The following is a 24,761-nucleotide window of genomic DNA, read 5'->3' on the forward strand; positions in this document are numbered from 1 at the left end:
TGGTCCTGATATGGAACTCACTGTCTGCAGAGCTGCTGGACGCAACCTCCAACAGGACCTTGGAAAGAAGGACTTAATTGGGAGGGCAATTGGGGAAAGAGGGCAGCATGGGGAATGAGCCAGATTTCCATGTAGCTGCATGTGTCTGCGTGGGCTGAATAGCCTCCTTGTTTGCACTGTGATCATCCATCAACATGGAGGTGGCAGGGTGAGAGTGGTCGCCCAGCTCCACCACAGGGCAGTGACTCAGTGATACTTTATTGCCACAGGTACAGTGGTACTCTTTGATTTTGCATATAATGGAATTTAGAAGGATGAGAGGGGATCTTATCGAAACGTATAAGATTATTAAGGGGTTGGACACCTATGAGGCAGGAAACATGTTCCCAATGTTGGGGGAGTCCAGAACCAGGGGCCACAGTTTAAGAATAAAGGGTAGGCCATTTAGAACGGAGAGGAGGAAAAACTTTTTCAGTCAGAGAGTTGTGAATCTGTGGAATTCTCTGCCTCAGAAGGCAGTGGAGGCCAATTCTCTGAATGCATTCAAGAGAGAGCTAGATAGAGCTCTTAAGGATAGCGGAGTCAGGGGGTATGGGGAGAAGGCAGGGACGGGGTACTGATTGAGAATGATCAGCCATGATCACATTGAATGGCGGTGCTGGCTCGAAGGGCTGAATGGCCTCCTCCTGCACCTATTGTCTATTGTCTATTGCATCATACAGCAGACGTCACCTGGGCAGCTCACAAGGTGCCACCATGTTTCTGCCACCAAATTTCAAAAGTTCTTTGAACAGTCTTATCTTCTCGCAGCGGCGATCCCCCCCCGCCCCCCTCCCCGGGTCCTTCTTTGTTCTTGGCACCCCCCCCCCCCCACACGTTGGGTCCCTCTTGGTAGGACGGCTCACTTGCCTGCCCGATAACAGATGGGAAGAAACTGTCTCTGAATCTGGAGGTGAGGCATCGAGAACTAAGGTGGGTGGGGGGGGGGGTGAGGAGGGGGTGCGGGGGACCATTGGGGGCAAAAGAAGGGGCACTTTGTAACTTTGTCAGCGCCCTTTATGTGGGGACTATTTGTATGCCTAGGTTTGCAAAACCTAAAGCATCTCACCACAGTGAGACAATAAAAGTATCTAATCTAATCTAATCTCTTTGTTCTCAGTAGCTCCCTTCCCCCACCGGGTTCCTCTTTGCTCTCTGTATATTTAGGTACAGGAGGAGGCCATTCGGCCCTTCTAGCCCACCCTCCCTCGGCTCCATTCTCCTGCCCGATCTGTCGATCCCTCAAGTATCCACTAATCACGGGGCTCTGTGTTGAATGAAACCCGTGCACGGAGAAGGCCAAAGGTTTGTCGGTGTCTGGGTGAAAGTGTGCTCATTATCTCGATCCAACCTTGGCCTGACTGCGCAACCACCTTGATTTATATTGGCGAGACCGAGCGCAGGCTCGACGATCGATTCGCTGAACACCTCCGCCTAAACCTACCTGATCTCCCTGTTGCTAAACACGTTTACCTCCCACTCCCACACTGCCCTTTCTGTCCTGGGTCTCCTCCATTGTCAGAGTGAGGCCCAGCACAAATTGGAGGAACAGCACCTCATATTTCGCTTGGGCAGCTTACACCCCAGCGGTATGAACATTGACTTCTCTAACTTCAAGTAGCCCTTGCTTTCCCTCTCTCTCCATCCCTCCCCCTTTCTTGTTCTCCCACCAGTCTGACTGTCCCTGACTACATTTTTATCTCCGTTTGCCTAGTTGTTACCTTCTCCCGGCTAACAATCATCTATTCTACATGTTGCTTGATCTCCAGTCCATTGGTCCTGTTTTCACACCTTGCACCTCCTTATCTATGTATCTCCCTCTCCCCTGACATTGGAGGGTCTGAAGAAGGGTCTCGACCCCGAAACGTCACCCATTCCTTCTCTCCAGAGATGCCCGCTGTGTTACTCCAGCATCTTTGGTTTAAACCATCATCTGGCAGTTCCTTCCCACACACAAGCTCCATTGTTCCACCACCCACTACCAACGACTTCACACAGTGCTCCTTCACTCCCCAACACCATCCCGCCCCACCCCATAAACCTGGCGGCATTAACACCCCCTCCTGCTCAGGACTGGGGGCTTTCCCAGGGATTCCAGTCCTGGGGCAGTGCATCGTTATTTATTTACATTTTCATTTCTTCGTTAAACTTTCAAACTAGTCTAGTTTATTGTCACGTGTACCGAGGTACAGTGAAAAGCTTTTGCTGCGTGCTATCCAGCCAGCGGAAAGACAACGCATGATCACAATCGAGCCGTCCACAGTATACAGACACAGGATAAAGGGAATAACGTTTAGTGCAGGATAAAGTCCAGAGTAAAGATAGTCTGAGGGACTCCAACGAGGTAGATGCTCTCTGGTTGTGGTAGGATGGTTCAGTTGCCTGATAACAGGTGGGAAGTAACTGTGCCTGAATCTGGAGGTGTGCGTTTTCACACTTCTGTACCTCTTGCCTGATGGGAAGAGGTATATAAAAATAAATATATAAACTGACCAGCGTGTGAGAGAGACAGAGGCAGGCGGCATGGAAAATGAGTCGCATTTTTCCATCCTGTATCTTTCAATCGTTTACTCCATTCATCCATTAAGATTCATCTTCGCCTGATTTCATTTTATTCTCCCCACATCCCCCAGATTGCACCGCTCACCAAACACAGCGACCATTTAATCTGCCAGCTCGCATGTCTTTCGAATGTGTGAGTAAACTGGAGCATCTGATAGAGTTGAATTAAAAGGCATAGACAGGGTAGATTGTTAAAGAGATTTCTCCCCCATTGTTCAGATATCAAAAATGAGAGGGCGTAGTATTAAGGTGACGGGAACGACGAGTTTTAGTTCATGTTCGTACATTATAGGAGCAGAATTAGGCCATTCAACCCATTGAGTCTACTCCACCATTCATTTATGGCTGATCTATCTTTCCCTCATAGAGTGACACAGTGTTGAAACAGGCCCTTCGGCCCAACTTGCGCACACCGGCCAACATGTCCCAGCTATACTAGTCAAGTCAAGTCAAGTCCATTTTATTTGTACAGCACATTTAAAAACAACCCACGTTGACCAAAGTGCTGTACATCAGTTCAGGTACTAAGAAAACGAACATACAATGGCACACAAACATAACAGCACATACATAAACAGTTCACAGCGCCCCCTCAGAGGGCCTCAAACGCTAGGGAGTAGAAATAGGTTTTGAGCCTGGACTTAAAGGAGTCGATGGAGGGGGCAGTTCTGATGGGGAGAGGGATGCTGTTCCACAGTCTAGGAGCTGCAACCGCAAAAGCGCGGTCACCCCTGAGCTTAAGCCTAGACCGCGGGATAGTCAGTAGCCCCAAGTCGGCCGTCCTGAGGGACCTGGAGATAGAGTGGTGGGTAAGAAAATTTTTGTTATATCTTTTGATACATCACTAGTCCCACCTGCCCGCGTTTGGTCCATATCCCTCCAAACCCGTCCTATCCATGTACCTTCCTAACTGTTTCTTAAACGTTGGGTTAGTCCCAGCCTCAACTACCTCCTCTGGCAGCTCGTTCCATACACCCACCACCCTTTGTGTGGAAAAGTTACCCCTCAGATTCCTATTAAATCTTTTCCCCTTCACCTTGAACCTATGTCCTCTGGTCCTCGATTCCCCTACTCTGGGCAAGAGACTCTACCCGATCTATTCCTCTCATGATTCTCAACACCATTCTCCCCATAACCCCAGGCACCAGTACTTAAATGGCACTTCGTCATCTTTTCCTCTAATCCTCTTTTACAGTGGATCCGGGAGATAAGCTTTCCGCAGAGAGACGTGGAATTCCTGACCAGAGGAAGTGTTGGAGTCAGATACAATCGGAATGTTTAAGAGCAAATTAGAAAGGCATTTAAACGAGCAAGGATTAGAAGGATAGATACAAAATGCTGGAGTAACTCAGCGGGTCAGGCAGCATCTCTGGAGAGAAGGAATGGGTGACGTTTTGGGTCGAGACCCTTCAGACTTGGATTGCAGAGGGGGAAGGGGGAGGAGGAACTAAAAGGAAGAGAAGGACAAAGGACAAATTGGGTCCAGGAACACATCACCTCAGGCAGGGTGGTTCCCTGATCGGCCGATTGTAGGCTCGGGATAGTGTAGGAAAATAACTGCAGACGCTGGTTCAAATTGAAGGTAGACACAAAATGCTGGAGTAACTCAGCGGGACGGGCAGCATCTCTGGAGAGAAGGAATGGGTGACGTTTCCGGTCGAGGTCCTTCTCCAGACTGATCTGCTAAACTCTCGTCGAAGAGAGGAGGAGAACTTCTTCAAAGTAGACATACCTTGAGGAGAATTCGCAGTGGAGCGGCAAGTTGTGTAGGAAAATAACTGCAGATGCTGGTACAAATCGAAGGTAGACACAAAATGCTGGAGTAACTCATTGGGTCAGGCAGCATCTCAGGGTGACGTTTCAGGTCAAGACCCTTCTTCAGATTGAAACATCACCCGTTCCTTCTCTCCAGAGATGCTGCCTGTCCCGCTGAGTTACTCCAGCATTTTGTGTCTACCTTGGCTCGGGATAGTGTGATTCCAAGAGGCATGCATCGTTGCGAACTGTAGAACTGGTGAAACAACTTCTTCATCCACTCCCCACTCCTCCCCCCTCACTTTCCCCTCCGTTTCTCCACTCCCTCCACAGTTGGGGGGGTGGGGGGGGGGGGAAGCGTAGTGAGGGGAGAAGGGAGTGAATGTTGAAGGTCTCACAAAATGGTGGAGTAACTAAAGCGGGTCAGGCAGCATCTCGGGAGAGAAGAAATGGGTGACGTTTCGGGTCGAGACCCTTCTTCAGACTGAAGTCAGTTAACCAGTTCCACACTCTTTCCACCCCCCCCCCCCCCCCCCCCACCAACCTCCCTTACAATCAGGCTGAAGAAGAGTCCCAACCCAGAACGTCACCCGTTCCTTCTCTCCAGAGATGCTGCCTGACCCGCTGAGTCACTCCAGCACTTTGTGTCCTCTTTGGTATCAACGAGCATCTGCAGTTCCTTTTTATTACTAAGGATTAGATGGATTTAGACTCCATGCAGGAAAACGGGATGAGTGTAAATGGGCAAAAGGGGTTAGCATGGACAAGATGGGCCGAAGGGTACGATTCTATGCCACTTAATATATGAAACCCTCAATGTATGAAACTCAAGCAGACACAGGGAGAAGGTGCAAACTCCACACAGACTGTACCGGATGTTAGGATTGATGCCACATGAGACAGCAGCACTACCCGCTGTGTCGCTATTAAAGCCTTCTGTAATCTTTGGTGGACCTCCCTGTCCCATAGGGTTGCCAACTGTCCCGTGTTAGCCGGGACATCCCGTATTTTGGGCTAAATTGGTTTGTCCCGTACGGGACAGCCCTTGTCCCATATTAGTAGGGTTGCCAACTTCCCCACTCCCAAATAAGGGACAAAGGGTGACGTCACCGCCCCCGCGCCCCACGTGACCTCACCCAGCCAGCGGCCACGTGCACCCGCTCCACCATTGATTATCTTGTTACAATGGCACCTGTCAAGGGGTGGGATATATTAGGCAGCAAGTGAACAGTCAGCACTGGTGGGTAAGGCTAAGCAGCGCCTTTACCACCTTAGACAACTGAGGAAATTCAGAGTGTCGCTGAGGATCCTTCATTGCTTCTACTCTGGGGCTGTAGAGAGCATCCTGTCCGGCAACATTACAGTCTGGTTTGGGAACAGCTCTGCCCAGGACAGGATGGCCCTGCAGAGAGTAGTGCGTTCGGCAGAACGCACCATGGGAACTACACTCGTCCCCCTGCAGGACCTATACATCAGGAGGTGCAGATCCAGAGCAAGCAAGATCATGAGGGACCCCTGCCATCCCAGTAACGGACTGTTCCAGATGCTACGGTCAGGCAAACGCCTCCGCTGTCACGCTGTGAAAACGGAGAGGATGAGACGGAGCTTCTTCCCACAGGCCATCAGGACTGTCAACTTTGATAACCCCAGAGACTAAATTTTTGTCGACACTTTTTGTGCTATGTTTAGTAACTTATTAACTTTATTTATATGCTGTAACTGTAATTATTTTTGTGCACAACCCGCAGGCATTGCACTGCACATCGAGTATGTGTATGTGACAAATAAATTTGACTTGACTTGACTTGAAGTTGATGTGTTGGATGCATGTTGGAGAAATGGGCAGGAGTAAAGACCTGAGTGACTTTGACAAGGGCCAAATTGTTATGGCCAGACGACTGGGTCAGAACATCTCTGAAACGGCAAGGCTTGTGGGGTGCTCCCGGTCAGCAGTGGTGAGTACCTACCGACAGTGGTCCGAGGAGGGACAAACCACAAACCGGCGACAGGTTGGGCGCCCAAGGCTCATCGATGCGCGAGGGCAACGAAGGCTATCCCGTCTGGTCCGAACCGACAGAAGGTCGACTGTGGCACAAGTCACAGAAAATGTTAATGGTGGTCACGGGAGGAATGTGTCACAATACACAGTGCATCGCACCCTGCTGCGTATGGGGCTGCACACGGAGGACCAACAGCATATTGGGCAGGTGGGCATAATGTTTTGGCTCATCGGGTCATAATGTTTTGGCTGGTTCAAAGAGGGATGTAGACACAACTGAACAAGATTGGCAGCCTTCGTTTAATGGTGTTAAGGGCCTGAACCACTTCGGCCATTTTGAAGGCGACTGCTGGCGACGGTCAAAGTCGTAGCAGATCGCCGAAAAACATTCGATTTTTTTAACCTTACGACAATGCCTATGACAATGCCCACGACAATGACCACAATGACCACGACAATGACCACAATGACCACGACAATGACGACAATGACCACGACAATGACCACGACAATGACCACAATGTCTATGACAATGACCACGACAATGACCACAATGACCACGACAATGTCTACGACAATGCCCACGACAATGCCTACGACAATGCCTACGGCTGTCTACGACAATGCCCACAATGCCTACGACAATGCCCACGAGTGCCCACGACAATGCCTACGACAATGCCCACAATGCCCACGACAATGCCCACGACAATGCCCACGACAATGCCAATGACAATGCCGAGTCTACGACAATGCCCATGACAAAGACCACGACAATGCCCACGACAATCTACGACAATGCCCACGACAGTCTACGACAATGCCTACGACAATGCCCACAACAGTCTACGACAATGACCACGACAGTGACCACGACAATGCCTACAATGCCCAGGACAGTCTACGACAATGCCTACGACAATGCCTACGACAACGCCTACGACAATGACCACGACAATGACCACGACAATGACCACCTAGACGATGGCAAGCTACCGACAACCCAGTCGTCGCGACCTAGGACGTCCACCTACCACAGCGACTACGACAACCGAAGTCAACCTACCTCCACCCTCGACAAGTCACGACCCTGTCAGGTCTGTCAGGAAGCAACATATGATGGATGGATCGCTCTTACATCAAATGCAAGCCCTGCTGCTTGCAGTGGCCCTCACGCTTAACATTTGCAAGACAGAAGGACAAGAAGAATGGGGAAGAAGAAGCCCAACAAGAGGTGTGTGTGGTTGAAGCCCTTGTCCCTGAAGAGACCCAATGCACTGCAATGTCAAAATAAATGAAAAGAGTTCGCTTTTCAATGCAGTGCAATGCTTGTGCTTGTGTTTGTTTTATTGGTCAAAATAAATGAAATTAAAACATTTGAAAGAGATGCCATGAGAAACTACTCTGAAATCCAATAACTTCAAACATCAAGTTTGATGGAGGGAGGGGGCGAAGGAGGGAGGGGGGGGAGAGGGAGGAGAGGGGGGAAGGAGGGGGTGGGGAGGGGGAGGGAGAGAAGGGGGGAGAGGGAGGGGAGAGAGGGAGGAGAAAAGAGGGGGGAGAAAAGAGGGGGGAGAAAAGAGGGGGGAGAGGAAGGAGAGAGGAAGGAGAGAGGGGGAGGAGAGGGGGGGGAGAAAAGAGGGGGAGGGTGAGGGGGGAGGAGAGAGGGAGGGGGAGAGAGGGGGAGGAGAGGAGGAGGAAGAGGGGGAGAAAAGAGGGAGGAGAAAAGAGGGGGTGAAAAGAGGGGGGAGGAGAGAGGAGGAGAAAAGAGGAGAAAAGAGGGGAAGGAGAGAGGGGAAGGAGAGAGGGGGAGGAGAGGGGGGGAGGAGAGAGGGGAGGGAGAGAGGGGAGGAGAGAGGGGAGGGAAAAGAGAGAGCTGGGCGGCTGCTGGGCGTAGCGTTACCAGGAAGGCGAAGCTGCAGTGGCTGTAAGGCGCTGGGACGAGCAACAGCAGCAACAACAGCAGCAGCAGACGGCCATGGGCAGCAGCAAGATTGTGATCTTCGGCTCCACCGGCATGTCGGGGCTGGCCACCCTCCGACTTGCCATGGATGCAGGTGAGGATGTGTCCGAGAGACGGTGACCAGTGGGAACCTGGTCTCACTGACCACTGGAGACACACACACACCCCACACACACACACCCACACACCCCACACACACACACCCCACACACACACACCCCACCCACACACACAGACACACACCCCACACACACTCACACACCCCACACACACACACCCCACACACACACCACCCCCCACACACACACCCCCCACACACACACACACACACACCACCCACACACATACACACCCCACCCACACACACAGAGTGCTGGCTGGAGCAACTCACAGCGGTTCACACAGGCAGCATCTGTGGGGAGAAGGAATGGGAGACCCTTCTTCAGTGCAGACTAAGAGTCAGGGGGGAGGGGAACTAGAGATATGAAGAGAAACGTCACCCATTCCTTCCCTCCAGAGATGCTGCCTGACCCGCTGTGAGTTGCTCCAGCATCCAGAGAGGGAGGGGGGAGAGGGAGGGGGGAAGAGAGGGAGGGGGTGGAGAGGGGGTGGGGAGAGAGGGAGGGGGGAAGAGGGAGGGAAGGGGGAGAGAGGGAGGGGGGGAGAGAGGGAGGGGGGAGGGGGGGAAGAGAGGGAGGGGAAGAGAGAGGGGGGGGTGGGGGGAGAGGGAGGGGGAGAGAGGGAGGGGGGAGAGAGGGAGGGAGGGGGGAAGAGAGGACCTTTGCTGTAAACCAGCATCTAATAATAATAAATTATATAAATTTTTAATGTTATTTGCCATATGTAGGTTGGCACAGGGTCAACGATACAATGAAATGTATCTGACAAGACAATGGGTCACCTCAGCAGTAATATTCCAAGGATAAATAAGATTTTAAAAATGACATTAGTAATGTAAAAAGATAATATTAAAAATAGTTTAAAAGACAATATTAAAAATAGATAAAAAGACAATATTAAAAATAGATAAAAAGACAATATTAAAAATAGGTAAAAATATAATATTAAAAATAGTTTAAAAGACAATATTAAAAATAGATAAGAAGACAATATTAACAATAGGTAAGAAGACAATATTAATAATAGGTAAGAAGACAATATTAAAATAATCAACATATATGATGTGAAATGTGTTTATGAGTTCAGAAGCCTGATGGCCTGATGGTAGAAACTGTTCTTAAGTCTGGTGGTACGTGCAGCCATACTCCTGTATCGTCTGCCTGACGGTAACAAGGAGAACAGCCTGTGTGCTGGGTGGCTGTGGTCCTTGATGATGCTGCGTGCCTTCCGCAGGCACCGCCGGTAGAACATGTCCTGAATGGCCGGGAGACAGTTGCCAGTGATGTGCTGTGCCGTCTGCATGTCCTTCCCACACAGACCTCTCTCACTGACCAGTGTGCAGTGGTAGAGTTGCTGCCACACTCACACACCCGGCTCCCATCCCGACTGTGGGTTATTTTTCTGCACGGAGTTTTCACGTTCTCCCTGTGACCGTGTGGGTTTCCTCCGGGCGCTCTGGTTTCCTCCCGCACTCCAGATTTTTTTAGCTAAATTGGCTTCCGTAAATTGTGACGGGCAGACAATAGTCAATTGGTGCAGGAGTAGGCCATTCGGCCCTTCAAGCCAGCACCGCCATTCAATGTGATCGTGGCTGATCATTCTCAATCAGTACCCCGTTCCTGCCTTCTCCCCATAACCCCTGACTCCGCTATCCTTAAGAGCTCTATCTAGCTCTCTCTTGAATGCATTCAGAGAATTGGCCTCCACTGCCTTCTGAGGCAGTGAATTCCACAGATTTACAACTCTCTGACTGAAAAAGTTTTTCCTCATCTCAGTTCTAAATGGCCTACCCCTTATTCTTAAACTGTGGCCCCTGGTTCTGGACTCCCCCAACATTGGGAACGTGTTTCCTGCCTCTAGCGTGTCCGACCCCTTAATAATCTTATATGTTTCGATAAGATCCCCTCTCATCCTTCAAAAACTGGTGAACTGGTGTACAGGTGGTTGGCATGCACTTGATGGGCCAAAGGGCCTGTTTCCACGTCGTATTTCTAAAGTGTACCGAAGATAAAGTCCTCAGTGTTACATCGTAGAGTCATAGAGCATGGAAACAGGCCCTTCAGCCAAAGCTTCCCATCTCGACCCACATGCCCCATGAGATCACACTGGGATGTGCTGACATTGTGAGAAATCTATATTCTAAAACTCTCGTTTGTTTGTTTGTTTGTTTGTTTGTTCCTGAACTACAGCCAAAATGGTACACGATAGCGCGACAATTTTAGGCCCACCTTACTCACCGTCGTCCCTTTGGTGCTAATGGAAGAAGTTTCATTGAAATTGGTGTTATATTTTTTAAGTTATTCACATTTTAAACATAGAACCATAGAAAATAGGTGCAGGAGGAGGCCATTCGGCCCTTCGAGCCAGCACCGCCATTCATTGTGATCATGGCTGATCATCCACAATCAGTAACCCGTGCCTGCCTTCTCCCCATATCCCTTGATTCCACTAGCCCCTAGAGCTCTATCTAACTCTCTCTTAAATCCATCCAGTGATTTGGCCTCCACTGCCCTCTGTTGCAGAGAATTCCACACATTCACAACTCTCTGGGTGAAAAAGTTTTTTCTCACCTCAGTTTTAAGTTTAGTTTAAATCTATCTCCCAGGGAGAGGGGGAGGGAGAGGGTGCTGCACCAATGCAGGAGAGGTTTGGGCCCGCTTGGTCTAGTGTTATATAAATATAATGTGTAGGAAGGAACTGCAGATGCTGGTTTACGCCGAAGATAGACACAAAGTGCTGGAGTAACTCAGCGTTCGGCAGCACCTGAGCTCCTGAGTTACCCCAGCATTTTGTGTCTATCTTCTGATAGAAATGTAACTCTGTTTGCCCTTCGGCCAATTGATCTTCCAATGTGTCGTACCTGCCAAACTTTGCTGATTCATCCTAATGTGCCGACTCGCTGATAGTCAAGGGTCAGTGTCTTCCCCCCCTCTCCTCTCCCCCTTGATCTGTTTAAGCCCCCCTCCCCCTACCTCCATCCTCCACGCTTCCCCCTCCTCTCCCTCCTCCTCTCCTCCCCCTCCTGCCCCGCTCCTCCCCCTCCCCCCCTCTCCTCCCCCCCTCTCCTCCACCCCTCTCCTCCCCCTCCCCCCATCCTCCCCCCTCCCCCTCTCCTCTCCCCCCTCTCTCCCCCCCTCCCTCCCCTGGGCTTGGCCAGCCTGCTGTGGACAGATTAGTGGATGAGTCCAGGCCCACCCTGCCTTATCCGCCCATTCCACCAGCGTCATGACCCTTGTGAGAGGGAAGGGGCTTATCAGCTTCAGCCCATGGAGGCAGTTGCTCAGGCCCCTGCCCTTGGCAGAGCAAGCCAGTTAGAATGGGGGGGGGGGGGTGGGGTGGGGAGGTGGTTTGGAGCAAGGCAGATGAGCGGGGAGTGGGGAAGGATGGTGAAAAAGGGGTAAGGGGAAGGACAAGGAGGGGAGACTGAGGGGGATTAGTTTAGAGAATGTGTATGCTTTGGTTCACATGAGTGGCTATGGGCATCTGCATGCGGAGAGGGGGAGAGGGAGGAGTGAGGGAAAGAGAGGGAGTAAGGGTGAGAGAAGGAGACGGGTAGGGAGACCATGGGGAGAGAGAGAAAGAAGGGGAGAGAGAGGAGAGGGTGAAAGGGAGAGAGAGGGTGAGGACCAACAGCATATTAGGCAGGTGGTCATAATGTTTTGGCTCATCAGGTCACAATGTTTTAGCTGATCGGTGTATGATATCCTTGGTTTCTGTTACCTACAATGAGGTTACACTATATTCTTTTCTCTTTGCACTATGTTGTCCGTGGGTATGGCTAGAAAGTACTCGTGTGGAGTATAATTTGGCTGGATAGCACATAAGGCTTTTCACCATATCTCTGTACATATGACAATAACTTTAATAATAATAATAATAATAATCCATTTATTTTATATAGCGCCTTATCGGGTGCTCAAAGCGCTTTACAAAAACAATCAACATAAAAACAAACAGACAAACTATCCTAACGGAAAAGCGGCGAATAAACAACGCCAGCGTCCTCTCACGTCAGGGTCCAGCAGTAGACAACAAAAAGCACAGGACACAGATACAATTTTTACACAAACAGCCATCACAGTGATTGCTCCATGCACACCCTCACTGTGATGGAAGGCAAAGTCTTATCTCCTCCTCATTCTTCTCCCGTGGTGCCACGAGGTGATCGAGGCTCCCAACTTTTTGAAGCCCCCACCGGGCGATGGAAAGTCCCAGGGCCGAGCCGAGCAAGCCGATGAAAGTCCTGAGCCCCCACCGGGCGATGGAAAGTCCCAGGGCCGAGCCGAGCAGGCCGATGAAAGTCCTGAGCCCCCACCGGGCGATGGAAAGTCCCAGGGCCGAGCCGAGCAGGCCGATGAAAGTCCTGAGCCCCCACCGGGCGATGGAAAGTGCTGCGGCCGAGCCACGCAGGGCGATGAAGGGCCTGCGAGCGGGTCGATCGTACCTCGCGCTTCGGGGCGGTCGAAGCTGCTACGGCTGGAGCTCCCAAAAACCGGTCGCCAGCCAGGGACCTGCGAGCTCCCGATGTTGCGGTCTGCAGGGCCCACGGCCGAAGCCTCCGAGATGGTAAGTCCAGGCCCTGCGACCGGAGTCTTCAAGGTCGATCCCAGCTGGAGGCCGCCGACTCCACGACGTTAGGCCGTAGCGCGAACGGAGATACGACACGGTAAAGGTCGCATCTCCGTTGAGGAAGAGATTAGAAAAAAAGGTTTCCCCCAACCCCCCCACCACCCCTCCACATACACAGAGTTAAAAATAGAACAAAACGTACATTAAACGATGACAATAGACAAAAAACAAAAAAAAGACAGAGAGACTGCCGGTGAGCCGCAGCTGCAGAACACAGCCACGCCCCTTTAGTTTAGAGATACAGTGAGGAAACAGACCCTTCGGCCCACCGAGTCCGTGCCGACCAGCGATCCCTGTTCACGAACAATATCCTACACGCTAAGGACAATTTTACCAAGCCAATTAACCTACAACTCTGCACGTCTTTGGAGTGTGGGAGGAAACTGGAGCACCCGGAGAAAACACACGCAGGTCACGGGGAGAACGTACAAACTCCGTGCAGACAGCACCCGTAGTCGGGTTCAAACCAAAGATAATAGAGCAGAGCAAGATAGACCACTCAACCCTAAAAACCGTAGTACGTCACGGCGGCCATTTTAGTCGGCAGAAACTTGCAGAAACATTTTAAAAGAAAAATAACAAAAATCTGTGAGTTGATAGATGAGATATATGCTGTATTTTAATGGTATCATCATCATATCATATCATATATATACAGCCGGAAACAGGCCTTTTCGGCCCACCAAGTCCGTGCCGCCCAGCGATCCCCGTACATTAACACTATCCTACACCCACTAGGGACAATTTTTTACATTTACCCAGCCAATTAACCTACAAACCTGTACGTCTTTGGAGTGTGGGAGGAAACCGAAGATCTCGGAGAAAACCCACGCAGGTCACGGGGAGAACGTACAAACTCCTTACAGTACAGCACCCGTAGTCAGGATCGAACCTGAGTCTCCGGCGCTGCATTCGCTGTAAAGCAGCAACTCTACCGCTGCGCTACCGTGCCGCCCACATACTGTTCCCCCAAAACACTGGTCACACTGCGAGAGGCAGAGCGAACGGCGGGGTTTGCTTACTAAAATGGCGGACGTTACACTCCTTTGCGTACTACACTTCAGCATAGGCGATTTCGACGGAGTGGTTCGTCTTGTTCCTCTAGTATATTTGGTTCAAACCCAGGTCTCTGGTGCCGTAAGGCAGCAACTAACAAACCAATGGCTCATAAACCAATAGCAATCCCATAATTTTATTTAGGAAGTAGATTCTATCAGTTCCAATAGCCATGAGCAGCCACTTCTATAAACATACTCCAACACCCAGGACATAAAAGGTTAGAATAAAGTTGCATCGAACAAATCTTGAACCCCCAAATCACTGGTGATATAGAGTTTAGAGATTAAATTGTGAAAAAAACTACGTCATCACAATCTGTATTGCTAGGTGCAAAATACCTAGTGCTTGGTGCAGGATCATAATCATACTTTATCAGCCAAGTGTGTTTTGCAACATACGAGGAATGTAATTTGCCAGACAGTCAAGCCAAAGACGTACAGGTATGTAGGTTAATTGGCTGGGTAAATGTAAACATTGTTCCTAGTGGGTGTAGGATAGTGTTAATGTACGGGGATCGCTGGGCGGCACGGACTTGGTGGGCCGAAAAGGCCTGTTTCCGGCTGTATATATATGATATGATATGATATGATAATAAAAAGCAACAAAAACACACAAAATACATTTTAACATGAACATCCACCACAGTGACTCCTCCACATTCCTCACTGTGATGGAAGGCGAAAACAAAGTCCAACTTCTTCCCTTCTTTGTTCTTCTGCGGTCGGGGGCCTCGAACCTTCCGTTGGCGGGGCGATCTTGACTCCCTTAGCCGGCGGTCGAGCCCTCCGCATCGGGGCGATCAAACTCCCACATTGGGGGGGAATCTCAGCTGCCCAGTGTCGGGCAATCTGATCCCGGGTCGGGGCTAGTCGAACCTCGAGTGGCTTTGGAGCTTCCCGACATTGGTCTCTACCCGAGACTGTGAGCTCCTCGATGGTGAAATCCGCAGGCCGCGGTTGGAGTGTCGATCCCAGGCAAGGATATGGACCGGATCCAAAAAGGTGGAGAGAACGTTGATTATCCCAAGTCTCCGAGGTTTCCATGGGTGGACTAGTGTCTCTTTGCACCTGTCCAGAGACGATCCTCTCTCTCTTTCTCTCCTAGGCCACAATGTCACTGTCCTGGTGCGTGACCCAGCCAGACTGCCGGCGGACCACCAAGGGATCAATGTCGTCGTCGGTGATGTCCTGAACAAGGAAGATGTACAAAAGGCCGTCAAAGGTCAAGACGGGGTCATCGTCGTTCTGGGGACCAGGAGCGATCTGAGTAAGTCTCTCCGCTGGGCCTTGGGCCAGTAATATGCACCTCACTACCGCCTGGAGTAGTGGAGGTGAATCGTGCATACTGATGAAGGGAAATCGGATACATACACTAGGAAGAAAGGAATATAAAGATTCATAGTGCCGTCAGGAGGGAGAGGAATAAGATCACTTGTAAAGGCGAGGTGGGCCTTTCCCTGAACTCTGTGTACCCTTTAGACTTTAGAGATATTGCGTGGAAACAGGTCCTTCGATACGATACGTTAGAACTTTATTTATCCCAGGAGGGAAATTGATCTGCCAACATTCATAAAACACAAAATGAAACAAGTAATTAACACAAACTTGAAATGATGAGTGGTAAGGATTGGGCATGTGCAAAGATTCGAGAGGTGAGGGGGGAGGGGGGAATGGGAGTCAGTCTACCCCACGACAGAAGGGGGAGGAGTTGTACAGTTTGATAGCCACAGGGAAGAAGGATCTCCTGCGGCGTTCTGTACTCTACCTTGGATCCACATCTTCATCCGACCAAGCTCGCGCTGACCAGTGATCAACCCGTACACTAACACAATTCAAGAGAGAGCTAGATAGAGCTCTTGGAGTCAGGGGGTATGGGGAGAAGGCAAGAACAGGGTACTGATTGAGAATGATCAGCCATGATCACATTAAATGGTGGTGCTGGCTCGAAGGGCCGAATGGCCTACTCCTGCATCTATTGTCTATTGTCTACACACCAGGGACAATTTTACAACTTACCAAAGCCAATTAACCTACAAACTTGTACGTCTTGGGAACATGGGAGGAAACCGGAGCACCCGGAGAAAAGCCACGCAGGCCACTGGGAGAAAGAACAAACTCCGTACAGACAACTCCTGAGGTCAGGATTGAACCCGGGTCTCTTGCACTGTAAGTCAGAGACTTTACCACTGTGCCGGCCCTATTGGAAATATGAGTGTAAGATATAGAAGAGATTGGGTTGTTCAGCCTGCCATGCCAGCTGCACTTTCCATGAGACCAACATCAATTTCCAGCATTTACATTATCCTTTGAGTCCCTGAGTGTTTCCATACTATTCATCCACATTGCGAGCCCAGTTTAACGTCAGAGGGAATTGCAACCAATTGTTTTATTAATACATCAGGTATTTATAGAACAGTGAGATCAGTGTGGAGAATATAAATAAGCTTGCGTGCGGTTTGATATCGAGGAGGTGATGCTGAAGTTCGAGAACACCACTAGACCAAGTGGGAAAGTTGGGCTCAAACCTCTCCTGCATTGGTGCAGCACCCTCTCCTCCCCCCTCCCCTCTTGTCCTCCCTTCCCCCCTCCCCCCCTCCTCCCCACTCCATCCCTCTCAACCCCCCCATCCTCCCCCCTCCCTCCCTCCCTAGGAGATAGATTTAAACTTTGAAATGTGAATAACTTTTAAAATATAACACCGATTTCAATGAAACTTCTTCCATTACTAGCAAAGAGACGACGGTGAGTAAGGTGGGCCTAAAATTGTCACGCTATCGTGTACCGTTTTGGCTGTAGTTCCGGAACAAACAAACAAACAAACAAACAAACAAGAGTTTTAGTGTATAGATCAAGATGGATATGGCCCCAGGGCTTGATGGGATAATGCCAGGTTCTTGAGGGAGGCAGCGCCCTTTATGTGGTGAGTATTTTCATACCTTGGGTATGCAAGCAAAGAATCTTACTGTGACTTGTCACGTGTGACAATAAAGTATTCATTCATTCAGATTGTGGGGGCTTTGACGAGGGTCTTTGTTTCTTCTCTATCCACAGGAGAGGTCTCTGAGCACTGGAGAGTGGCCAATGTTGTTCCTTTGCTTATGAAAGGAAGTAGAGAGAATCCAGGGAACTATAGGTGTAGAAAGGAACTGCAGATGCTGGTTTAAACAGAAAGAGAGACAGAAAAGGCTGGAGTAATCCAGTTACCAATTTGATCGCATTTTTTGGGGAGATGACAAAGGAGATTGATGGAGGTAGGGCGGTGGATGTTGTTTACATGGATTTTAGAAAGGCTTTTGATAAGGTCCCTCATGGCAGGCTGATCCAGAAGATTAAGATGTGTGGGATTCTCTTCTTGATGGAAGTATATAAAATGACGAGAGGATTAGATAGGGTAGACAGTCGGAACCTTTAACTGAGGGTGGAAAAGTCCAACACAAGGGCAGAGGTAAAGGTGACGGGGGTAAAGTTTAATGGAGATGTGTGGGGCAAGTATCTTTTACACAGAGAGTGGTGGGGGTCTAGAGCGCATTGCCAGGGGTGGTGGTGGAGGCAGATACGACTGTGGTGTTTAAGGGGACTTTAGATAGGCGTTTCAGATCAGAAGCAGCCTTCAGAGTGACCCCATCATCATCCCCCCCCCGCTCAACTATGGAACGTCCATTTCCCTCCACACATGCTGCCTGACCCGCCGAGTTCCTCCGGCACTTTGTGTATTGCTCAAGATTCCAGCATCTGCAGTTCCTTCATATTTCCCTTTAATCTCACGTGGTTTTGTTTAGACATAAAGCGTGGAAGCGCGCCCTTAGGCTCACCCTGACCACACTGACCAGTTCACTAACCCTGTCCCAGTACACACACTGGGGACAATTTCCAATTTTTACCAAAGCCAATTGAACTCCAAACCTGCACGTCTTTGGAGTGTGGGGGGAAACCGGAGCACCCGGAGAAAACCCACGCAGTTCATGGGGAGAATGTACAAATTCCGTACAGCCACCAGCTGTGGTCAGGACCAGACCTCTGGCGCTGTGAGGCAGCAACTCTACCAATGCGCCAATGTGCCTGTTTGATTTATTATTTGCTTTCCTTCCAACAGGCCCCACAACCATGATGTCGGAGGGAACCAGGAACATTGTTGAAGCAATGAAGGCCCACGGTGTGAGGAAGATAGTGGGCTGCATGTCCAGTAAGTCGGAGGCTGGGGTCCATTTACTGGTACCCTTCAGCACCTCGGCTCGTCACCTGAGAGCGGGCTTTAAAATGGAGTCCTAATATTGGTCATGCAATCCAACCTGCACCCAGGAAATTCAATAAGTCACTTGCTAATCTTTTCATTGATGCTGTGTTAAGGGATGGTGATAGACACAAAATGGTGGAGTAACTCAGCGAGGCAGGCAGGATCTTCTCTCCAGAGATGCTGCCTGTCCCGCTGAGTTACTTCAGCTTTTTGTGTCTATCTTCAGTTTAAACCAGCATCTGCACTTCCTCCCTACACTATTATTGTTTGATTTTTTGTGTGTGTACATATGTACATGTGTGTCTGTGTGTGTGTATATATGTATATATATATATGAAAGAAAACTGCAGATGCTGGTTTAAATCAAAGGTAGACACAAAATGCTAGAGTAACTCAGCGGGTCAGGCAGCATCTCTGGAGAGAAGGAATGAGTGACTTTTCGGGTCAAGACCCTTCTTCAGACTGAAGGATCTCGACCCGAAACGTCACATAGAAAATAGGTGCAGGAGTAGGCCATTCGGCCCTTCGAGCCTGCACCGCCATTCAATATGATCATGGCTGATCATCCAACTCAGTATCCCGTACCTGCCTTCTCTCCATACTCCCTGATCCCTTTAGCCACAAGGGCCACATCTAACTCCCTCTTAAATATAGCCAATGAACTGGCCTCAACTACCTTCTTGTGGCAGAGAATTCCACAGATTCACCACTCTCTATGTGAAAAAAAACTTTCTCATCTCGGTCCTAAAAGACTTCCCCCTTATCCTTAAACTGTGACCCCTTGTTCTGGACTTCCCCAACATCGGGAACAATCTTCCTGCATCTAGCCTGTCCAACCCCTTAAGAATTTTGTAAGTTTCTATAAGATCCCCCCTCAATCTTCTAAATGTCACCCATTCCTTCTCTCCAGAGATGCTGCCTGATCCGCTGAGTTACCCCAGCATTTTGTGTCTACCATATATATCTATATACATGTGTGTGTGTGTGAGTATGTGTATATATACACACACTGAACTTATTTCTTTCTTGTTTATTGTATTGTTTACAGTGTACTATGTTTACATATTCTGTTGTGCTGCTGCAAGTAAGAATGTCATTGTTATATCTGGGACACGTGACAATAAAGCACGTGATTCTTGACTATCTGGTGAAACACAAGGCAATATCTCAGGGTGTTAAACGCTGTTGATGTGATGTTTCCATTTCTACAGCGTTCCTGCTGTGGGATGAAGCCAAGATCCCCCCACGTCTCCTGGATGTGACCAAGGACCACCAGAGGATGTATGAAGTGCTGAAGAACTCTGGCCTTGACTATGTGGCTGTGTTTCCACCTCACATTGATGGTTAGTTTCTTTAGTCTTGAAGAGGGAGTTAATTGATTTTGGGAGTCAGTCACGGTGGTTTTAAGATGGTTCATCATCGAGGTGTTTACGATGTTGAGCATGTTCTCTCAACACAAAGTGCTGGTGGAACTCAGCAGGTCAGGCAGCATCTGTGGAGGGAATGGACAGGTGATATTTTGGGTGGGACCCTTCTCCTAACCTGAAACAGATCTGAATAACGTCACCTTTGCGTGTCTCTCCGGATGCTGCCTGACCTGTTTAGTTACTCCAACACTTTGTGCTTTTCTCAAGATTCCAGCGTCTGCAGTTTCTTGTGTCTCCCTGTTTCTTGTCATAGCCCAGCCCAGCCCTCAACTCAAAATCACCCTCTGGTGGGCAGTTCTCAAAGCTGCAGGTTGGTGCATGATTCAGACTCTGAAGCCAAATCACACTATCTGCAGAATGAGCTCTGCTGTGAAAGCCCAGTGACATGGGGAGGCACAGTGGCGCAGCGGTAGAGTTGCTGCCTTACAGCGAATGCAACGCCGGAGACCCGGGTTCCATCCTGACTGCGGGTGCTGTCTGTACGGAGTTTGTACGTTCTCCCAGTGACCTGCGTGGGTTTTCTCCGAGATCTTCAGTTTCCTCCCACACTCCAAAGACGTGCAGGTTTGTAGGTTAATTGGTTTGGTAAATGTTAAAAAAAATTGGCCCTAGTGGGGATAGTGTTAGTGTGCGGGGATCGCTGGTCGGCGCCGTGGGCTGAAAGGGCCTGTTTCCACGCTGTCTCTCTAAACTAAACAGCGACGTATTATTATACTGTTACATGATATCTGTGTTCCTTCTTCACAGCTGGGAACATTTCCAAGAGCTGACTCAAGTTTAACACGCAAACAAAGCTTTCCACTGCATCACAGTACACGTGAGAACAACAGACCAATACAAGTTACGCATCACTTGTCAAGCTTTGTCCTGCCCCCACCTCTCTTCCAGCTTTCTCCCTCCCTGACCACAATCAGTCTGAAGAAAGGCCCCAACACAAAACATCGCCTATCCGTGTCTTAACCTTCTGGATCTCCCAGTGGCTCAGCACTTTAACTCCCACTCCCATTCCCAATCTGACCTTTCTGTCCTGGGCCTCCTCCATTGTCAGAGTGAGGCCCAGCACAAATTGGAGGAACAGCACCTCATATATTTCACTGGGTAGTTTACCCAGCGGTATGACATTTGACTTCTCTAACTTCAGACAGCCCTTGCTTTCCCTCTCTCTCCTCCCCCTTCCCAGTTCTCCCACCAGTTTTACTGTCTCCGACTACATTCTAACTTTGTCCCGCCCCCTCCCCTGACATCAGTCTGAAGAAGGGTCTCATCCCGAAACGTCACCCATTCCTTCTCTCCAGAGATGCTGCCTGACCCGCTGAGTTACTCCACCATTTTGTGTCCACCTTCGATTTAAACCAGCATCTGCAGTTTTTTTCCTACACATGTTCAGAGATGCTACCTGACCTGCTGAGTTACCCCAGCACTCCATGTCTTTTAATGTAAAGCATTACCTTGTCTCCAATATAACATTTCTCCCCCCCCCCCCCGAGATTTGTATTTGCTTTTGGGTGGGTTTTGTGTTCAAAAAAGCTGTATCATGAGAGAGCAAGAATGATGTTTTCCCCATCCTTTCAGCGATAATCCATTTCTCCTTTCCATCCATCTCCCAAAGGAGTTTTCCATGGATTTTTAGGTTGAGGTTTAGGATTATTATTGTTGTCACGTGCACCGAGATGCAGTGAAAACCTTGGCTTTGCATGCTATCCAAACAAATCTGATGCTATACATGAATACAATCAAGCCAAACTCAAGTACAATAGGTAGAGCACAGAGAAAGATACAGAGTGCAGAATGTAGACTTCAGAGATACAACGTGGATACAGGCCCTTCGGCCCACCGAGTCCGTGCCAACCAGTCATCACTCCTTACACTAACACTTGGGACACTTTACAATTTTACCCAAGCCAATTAACCTACAAACCTGCACGTCTTTGGAGTGTGGGAGGAAACCAGAGCACCCGGGGAAAGCCCACGCTGTCACAGGGAGAACGTACAAACTCCATACAGACGGCACCCATCGTCAGGATCAAACCCGGGTCTCTGGCGCTGTGAGGCAGCAACTCTACCGCTGCGCCACTATGCTGCCCTATCCATGTTCTCCAGAGATGCTTGCCTGACCCAGAGTTACTCCAGCACTTTGTCTTTCTTTGCCAATAGGATGCTTTCTGTGGAACAACTAAGCAGGAACGGGGTACTGATCATGGATGATCAGCCATGATCATATTGAATGGCGGTGCTGGCTCAAAGGGCCGAATGTCTGACTCCTGCACTATTTTTCTATGTTTCTCACATCCTTACGATCCTGTTTATGTGCTCCTTATTCCCATTTATTTCAGCGTTGTGGTTTATTTAACATGACTTTGTTCTTCTGACAGATAAGCTGCCGCTGACGGAGAATTACACAGTGGCAGTCGGTGAAAGGGGAGGCCGAGTCATCTCCAAACACGACCTGGGCCACTTCTTCCTCAGGTGCCTGACCACCTCGGAGTACGACGGGAAGTTTGTCTGCGTTTCCGGCACTTACCAGCCCTAGTGACTCCAGTACGCGATGTTGGAGCGGCTCTCTTCCACGCTGCAAGCCCCAAAGGCTGCATGACATCCTTTTATATTCTACTCCGCTCGAAATGAATGATAGACTTGCATTTGCCTTTCTTGCCTGTAGACCCAACCTGGAGTAACTCAGCGGGTCAGGCAGCATCTCTGGAGAGAAGGAATGGGTGATGTTTCGGGTCGAGACCCTTCTTCAGACTCAGTCTTGACCCGAAACGTCACCCATTCCTTCTCTCCAGAGATGCTGCCTGTCCCGCTGAGTTACTCCAGCATTTTGTGTCTCTCTTCAATTTAAACCAGCATCTGCAGTTCTTTCCTACACTGCAAATGAACCTTTTGGGAATCCTGCACCAGCACTCCCACGCCTGGTGCTGGATTTGCACCACTCGACATCTGGATCCTCTCCTCGTGTAGACACCAGCACACAGGGTGTGGAGCTGCACTCTTAACTGTGTTAACACCTCTCGACAGAAATTATCAGTAAAAAAAAAACTATAATCCGCCAATCTCACTGGATGTTTTTCTAGCCCTGAGTGTGGAAATCCATCAGCGTGTGGTTAAGTCAAGTCGAGTTTATTTGTCACATGCACATACACGATGTGCAGTGAAATGAAAGTGGCAACGCCTGCGGATTGTGCAAAAAAAAGAATTACAGTTACAGCACATAAAAGTTAATACAGAGAAGACAAAATGTAGTCCCTGGAGTTATAAAAGTTAACAGTCCTGATGGCCTTTGGGAAGAAACTCCGTCTCATCCTCTCCGTTTTCACGAACGTAGCATCAGCCAGACAGGTGGCTGGGTGGAGGGAAGGGAACATGCTGTGGCAACCTCAGTATAATCTGGGGACATGAGCATTGATACCATAGAGGCTGGGAGTTTAAATTCAAGCAAAGAAAAGGCTGGTTTCAGTGATGGTGGCCATGAATCTCCAGGTCTTGGCCCTGGTTTCAGTTTAGTTTATCGTTACGTGTACCGAGGCACATGAAACGTTTTTGTTGCGTGCTAGCCAGTCAGCGGAAAAATGATGGCAATGGTGCCCGTGCCCATGAATCTCCAGGTCCTCCCCAGCTTGCGAATGCCCGACTGATGTACAGCACACATCATCTGGTTGCACCGACTTAACTTTGGAGTTGTGTAGGAAAGAAAACTGCAGATGCTGGTTTAAATGGAAGGTAGACACAAAATGCTGGAGTAACTCAGCGGGTCAGGCAGCATCTCAGGAGAGAATGAATGGGTGACGTTTCGGGTCGAGACCCTTCTTCAGACTGATGTCAGGGGAGGGGGGCGGGACAAAGATAGGATGTAGTCGGAGACAGGAAGATAGAGGGAGAACTGGGAAAGGGGAGGGAAAAGAGAGGGACAGAGGAACTATCTGAAGTTGGAGAAGTCAATGTTCATCCCGCTGGGGTGTAAACTGCCCAAGCGAAATGAGATGCTGTTCCTCCAATTTGCGCTGGGCCTCACTATGACAATGTGACTCTAGTGAGAGCCTCATCTATAATGGAAAAGGGGAAGCCCCGTTTCCTGAAGAATGAGGACATCGCTGAAGCCCTAGTGTAAACACCTCATCCCGGATGCAGATGCGGCATAGATGGAGGAATTGGGAGTAGGGGATAGACTTTTTACAGGAAACAGGGTTGGAAGAAGTGCAGTCAAGATAGCTATGGGAGTCAGTAGGTTTGTAGTCGATGTTGGTCACTAGTCTGTCTCCTGTGATGGAGATGGCGAGATCCAGAAACGGTAGGGAGATGGTCCAGGTATATTTAAGAGCAGGATGGAAATTAGTGGTGAAATTTATGAAGTCAGTGAGTTCTGCATGGGTACAAGAGGTAGCACCAATGCAGTCGTCGATATAGCGGAGACAGAGTTCGGAGATCACAGCCTTTGACTGAGCCACTTCTCCCCTTGTGCAAGTAATGCCCACTGCTGATGGTTAATTAGTTTTTAGTTTAGTTTAGAGATACAGCGCGGAAACAGGCCCTTCACCCCACCAGGTCCGACCAGCGATCCCCGCACATTAACACTATCCTACACCCACTAGGGGCAATTTTTACATTTACCAAGCCAATTAACCTACAAACCTGTACGTCTTTGGAATGTGGGAGGAAACCAAAGATCTCGGAGAAAACCCATGCTGGGTCACAGGGAGAACGTACAAAACCTGTACAGACAGCGCCCGTAGTCGGGATCGAACCCGGGTCTCTGGCGCTGCATTCGCTGTAAGGCAACAACTCTACTGCTATGCCACCGTGATTGCTAGATCTTAATCCTCAAACTCATTGTCCAACAACACTGGGGTGCACTCTCAGGAACAACTGCAGCAGTTCAAGGCTTTGTTTACCACCTCAAAGGTAATTGGGGACGGGCAGTGAATGACAGCCTTTCCAACAATGCTCACACTGTGACATACTTCATTATAAATGCAAC

General features: G+C 49.4%; 1 protein-coding gene across 1 annotated transcript; it reads left to right on the forward strand.

The window, feature by feature from the left end:
- Nucleotides 1–8,246: 8,246 nt before the first annotated feature.
- On the forward strand, nt 8,247–22,927 carry blvrb (biliverdin reductase B). The gene is made up of 5 exons (XM_078430916.1): nt 8,247–8,412; nt 15,231–15,392; nt 18,219–18,308; nt 19,571–19,702; nt 22,159–22,927. The coding sequence occupies exons 1-5, from the start codon at nt 8,334–8,336 to the stop codon at nt 22,314–22,316; spliced, it is 621 nt and encodes a 206-aa protein (XP_078287042.1). The 5' UTR covers nt 8,247–8,333; the 3' UTR covers nt 22,317–22,927.
- Nucleotides 22,928–24,761: the final 1,834 nt, after the last annotated feature.

This window comes from Rhinoraja longicauda, chromosome 41 (assembly GCF_053455715.1).
Source record: "Rhinoraja longicauda isolate Sanriku21f chromosome 41, sRhiLon1.1, whole genome shotgun sequence".
NCBI lineage: Eukaryota > Metazoa > Chordata > Chondrichthyes > Rajiformes > Arhynchobatidae > Rhinoraja > Rhinoraja longicauda.